This window comes from Poecilia formosa, unplaced genomic scaffold (genome assembly GCF_000485575.1).
Source record: "Poecilia formosa unplaced genomic scaffold, Poecilia_formosa-5.1.2 Scaffold265, whole genome shotgun sequence".
NCBI lineage: Eukaryota > Metazoa > Chordata > Actinopteri > Cyprinodontiformes > Poeciliidae > Poecilia > Poecilia formosa.
Window position 1 is genome coordinate 653,628 of NW_006800204.1, and position 4,707 is coordinate 658,334.

The following is a 4,707-nucleotide window of genomic DNA, read 5'->3' on the forward strand; positions in this document are numbered from 1 at the left end:
AGCCCACTGAGCCCAGTGAGCCCCCTGAGCCCACTGAGCCCAGTCAGCCCACTGAGCCCACTGAGCCCAGTGAGCCCCCTGAGCCCACTGAGCCCAGTCAGCCCACTGAGCCCAGTCAGCCCACTGAGCCCAGTGAGCCTATGGCTGAAGTCAAAGGTCAATTTGTTCATGATGAGCTTCAGCACAGGAGCATGAAGTGATTTATTAAATCACGAAATAATTATATCTATTTTTTAAAATGAAATCAAGACATTTAACTGAGGTAAATATAAACGATTCCACATTTCATAAATTATTTCAGTTTATATGTTTATAATAAATTAATGACATATATGAATAATTATTTCAAAATTTATCTATTGTAATTTGGCACTCTTCAGTCTCCATAGATGATCAGGCATCTCATTCATATTTCCATCCAGACTTTGACTAGGCCACTCCAGGCTTAGGTGTGGGTCATTCCTGACTAGCTCTTGGTGTTTCCTCAGTGGTTGCTAACGTCTCTGTTTCTGTCTTCCTTCTCGCTGCTCAACCTGATGCTTCTGGACGCCCAGCAGCTCTGAAGGTAAGACGTGAGCTTGGAGGCATCCGGTCCAGTCGGTCAACAACATTCTTGTGGTTTCCTGAAGCGACGAGGTTAAAGGTGGATGTTGTGTTGCAGCAGACGGGCAGCGAGGGAGAACTCTGCCCCGCGGACAGTCTGGGCTCTGCAGACAGCAGCAGCACTCTGGCTTCATCCGTTATAGAGGTGGAGACGGAACGGAGAGAACGGAGAGAGCTGGAGGAGGTATGGAGGGGGGAGGGAGGTATAAATGTAGGGATGGACTCACTGAATGTGTTCCTGTTGGAGGAGGAGGAGGAGGAGCTTGCTGGCCTCAGAGCTCCGCCCACCTTGTCGATCACCGAGGAGATCCTGGAGTTCATCAACCAGAGCCTCTCCACCACGGTTAGATCCTCTCCACCTTCCTCCTTCGGCCCATCAGAGGTAATCACTTGTGTTTACTTGGTGTTCCAGAACCAGAACCAGGATCCTCCCAGTGAGGTCCAGTCTCCAGCTGACCCGACCAGTCCGCTGCCTGCGGTCGCCTCCAGCTCAGAGCAGAGACTCCTGGCTGATCCAGACCAGGAAGGAGAAGACCTGAACAAGAGCATCACCAACCAAGATCCAGCTGACGAAGGTCCAGATGGTTCTGGTGAGGTGGCTGGGGTCAAAGGGCAGCAAGCAGCTGAGACAGGACCAGGAAGTCATGATGAAGATGAACAAACCCCAGAGAAGCCTTCATCATCAGATCTGCAGCCCTCCATATCTGCAGAAGAAAACACCGACAGCCTGGTTGAGACGGAACCACACAGCCCAGGCCCCGTTTCCCACCCCATCCAGCCTGGTACCATCCAGAGGTACCAGGCTCCCAAAAAAGGCTCCACCCTCACCAACAAGGACAAGAAGATCATCGAGAAGATCAGGAGCTACTACGAGGCCGCCGCCGAGGCCGAGGAGGATGAAGCTGAGGACGAAGAGGAGCAGAGAGAGGGAGCCACCACAAGAAGAAGAAGCAGTTTCTCCCAGATCCCCTCCGGCTTGGTGAAGGAGTCCGTGTCGCGTTTTACCGTGAGCGGACACCAGGTGGAGCCCACGCTCAATGTGGAGGCAACCCAGGAATCCAGATCCAGTTCTTCCTCCCATCCAGCCGACGTGGAGGAACAGCTGGGGTCTCCTGAGGGGGAACCGGAGAGTCCAGACCAACCGTCCCCACCCAGGCAGAACCCGGACTCAGAACCCAGAACATTTCCTGAACCGGAGATCCAGGAGGAGGTCTGCAGAGGATCTCCAGAGGAACCGGAGGAGGGAAAGAGCGATGCTGTGAAGACAACAGAAGAAGAAAGCTTGGCTCTTCCTGAGCATCCTGAACAAAAAGACGAGCCCCAACCGAGCCAGGCAGAACCCTCCAGACACAGGCCGGAACAGGAACCGGGCCAAACACCCAAACAGGGCGGAACCCAGTCCACGTGGTCCAGAACCAAAACCAGGGACCCAACAAACCTCAGGGAGAACCTGGAGCGGTTCCCCAGTCAGAGCAAAGTGGGTCGGTGGTCCCGCCACTCCAAGATCGTCAGCGCCAACCGGGCCCTGTTTGAGGGGATGGGGTCCGATGTCACCGGTATCGGCCTGTTTGAGACGAACCCGGTGGTGGACCCGGTCCTGATGGAGAATTCTGAGCGTATTCTCAGCAAGGTCCAAACCCTGGCCCGCATGTACAGCGCCAAAGCCAGCACCATGAAGGTGCCGCTGCTTCATAAACGGGTCAGCACCATCAGAACCCAAGCATGGGTCTCAGCAAGGCTGTCAGGACTTTCTACTCAGAACCGGGACAAAAGTCCATCAGAGCAAGAAAAGGAGTCCGAAGCCCAGACTGGTTCTGAGACCAAAACAGAGACCCACGCCTGCAACCGACCCATCCAAAACCAGACCCAGATCCAGGAGGGAAGGCCAGAACCGCAGACAGACGGTTGGTCCATTTTCAGTCGGGTTCTGTGAACATGAGAGCAGGAAGAATCATTCATCAGTAACTTCTGATCCAGATCCAGAACCGGATCCGGGTCTTCTTTAGGTCACAGCCAGCAGACCAGAACCAGAAGACCTGAGAGTTCTGGAGGGTTGGGTCGACCCTGCTGCAGTAATCGATGCCACTTTGGACCCGTCTTTATGTGGCTCTGCAGGTTCAGGTCAGAGGTCAGAGGTCATCCAGATCTCTAGTTCCCTGCTGTTTGTTGACGCTTTGAGGATTTGAACAGTTCCTGTTCTTCTCATAAATGAATCACAGAAAAGTTCTGAGATGATTCTTCTTGGTCCCGTTTTGTATGTCACTAGGACCGGACCTTTTAGAACCGGACCTTTTAGAACCGGACCTTTTCAGTTCTGCTCAGCAGGTTCATGTTTCTAAAACGTCTCAACCTATTTCTGCTCTCTAGACCCGCAGCAGGAAGAGGCGTGGCCCAGTGTGACCCGGACCGGGGACCAGCAGAACAGTCTGTCCAGACCCAGGGAGTTCACCTGCTCCAGAACACCAGGACAAGGTCCATGTGATCAGAACCAAGCCGTGTCCTCCAGAACCGGGCCGCAGCCTCAGGGGTCCAGTCGGGACTCTGCTGCAGAGGAAGAGGAGGAAGATGAAGCTGCTGCTGTTTCTCCTGAGCCTGAAGAGCCACAGGAAGCAGGCGGGTGAGTTCCTCAGAGCTGACCTCAAGGTCGTGTTCTCCAGATGAAGGTCGGACCTCAGGTTTCCGTTCCTCCTCCAGCCGGCCGGAGCAGGACGAAGGGCGCCGTGTGGACGCAGCTGGAGGACGGCGGACGTCTGGAAACGTCTCCGCTCCGCCGGCGGTCGCCGAGGGAAACGGACCCGACCAAGACGCAGCAGCTGGACGCCACGAGGAAGACCAGGAGGGTCGTTCTGGGTTGATCCCAACGCCAAAAGAGTCCAGAACCACAGGGGAACCGGGCCTGACCGAAGAACCGTCCCCAAAAGAGACGTGGAGGGAGGACGGGTCAAGACCAGCTGGGTCCACTGGGCGGCCGGACACGGTCGACCCGATGGACCATACGACCACCGCTGGTCCTCTGGGTCCTCAGAAAGACGAAGCTCCGGCCAGTCCGTGTTCGTCCGACTCGCTGCTGGCCGGGGTCCACCGGGCCTCAGCGGTACCGTGGACCAGCAGCAGCTCACCGGAGACGGAGCGAAGGTACACACCTCTCAGACCTCAGAGCTGGAAATGAAACTTAAAGTGTTCAAAATCCAAACAAGAAGAAAAATCTGAGCCTGTTGGTGCAGAAGCTGAATCAGAACATTTATTCTGATGCAAACGTTTAGAGGAAGCTGGCATACCTAAAGTGTCCACCAGGGGGCACAGCATCGCTCTAAGTCAGGGGTGGGCAGCTCCAGGCCTGGAGGGTCAACCTGTAGATGTCTCTACTTCAACATCCTGAGGTCGTTAGCAGGACTCTGGAGAACCTGGAGGAGATTCAGCTGCTGGATCCAGGTGTGTTGAACAGGGAGACGTCTAACAGCTGCAGGCCTCCGGCCCTCCAGGACCTGGACTACCCAGTCCTGGTCTTAGACCATTTTAACTCCAGTCCGCTGAAAGAGCCGCTAATGATTTACTAATTTATTATTTAAAAAAAAAAAAAAAAAAAAAAATTTTTTCTAATTTTATGTTTTAAAATAAAGAAAAATGTAAAACATTTGTCAAACCAAAATGTCCCCATAAGACGCATTTTATCTTATGGGCTTTTAAGATATTTTGATATTTCTGGAAAATGATGTGGGAGAAGCTCAAATCTCTGGTCTGAACATTATAAATCAATCAGTGGAGCAACCAGGCGGTCCAACCCAGTCTCTGTTCTGATCCAGTAATCAGAACCAGAACCAGATTCAGCCGCCAATAGCAAGGAATTTGACTTTGGTTCTGCTCCGCTCTCAGTCCAAAAAAGCAAAAGATATGAAAAAGTATACTTTTGTTCTTTTTGGTTTTATAAACATATTAAAGAAGAAGATGAGGCCAAAGTCAGTCTGACCAATCTGATCTCAATCTGACCTCAGTCTGACCTCAGTCTGACCTCAATCTGACCTCAATCTGACCTCAATCTGACCTCAGTCTGACCTCAGTCTGACCTCAATCTGACCTCAATCTGACCTCAATCTGACCTCAGTC

At 52.8% G+C, this 4,707-nt stretch overlaps 1 protein-coding gene across 6 annotated transcripts in view; it reads left to right on the plus strand.

Annotated features, from left to right (window-relative positions):
* plekhg2 (pleckstrin homology domain containing, family G (with RhoGef domain) member 2) overlaps positions 1 to 4,707 on the plus strand; it is a 77,089-nt gene that overhangs the window by 66,739 nt on the left and 5,643 nt on the right. For 2 of the 6 annotated variants that reach the window (XM_016680996.1, XM_016681000.1), the window contains 6 exons: positions 555 to 565; positions 662 to 787; positions 848 to 946; positions 1,016 to 2,507; positions 2,971 to 3,220; positions 3,298 to 3,738. In XM_016680996.1, the coding sequence (XP_016536482.1) occupies positions 555 to 565; positions 662 to 787; positions 848 to 946; positions 1,016 to 2,507; positions 2,971 to 3,220; positions 3,298 to 3,738 (2,419 nt within the window). The remainder of the gene's footprint in view (positions 1 to 554; positions 566 to 661; positions 788 to 847; positions 947 to 1,015; positions 2,508 to 2,970; positions 3,221 to 3,297; positions 3,739 to 4,707) is intronic. The other 4 variants (XM_007570688.2, XM_016680998.1, XM_016680997.1 and 1 more) reach the window with 4 other exon arrangements.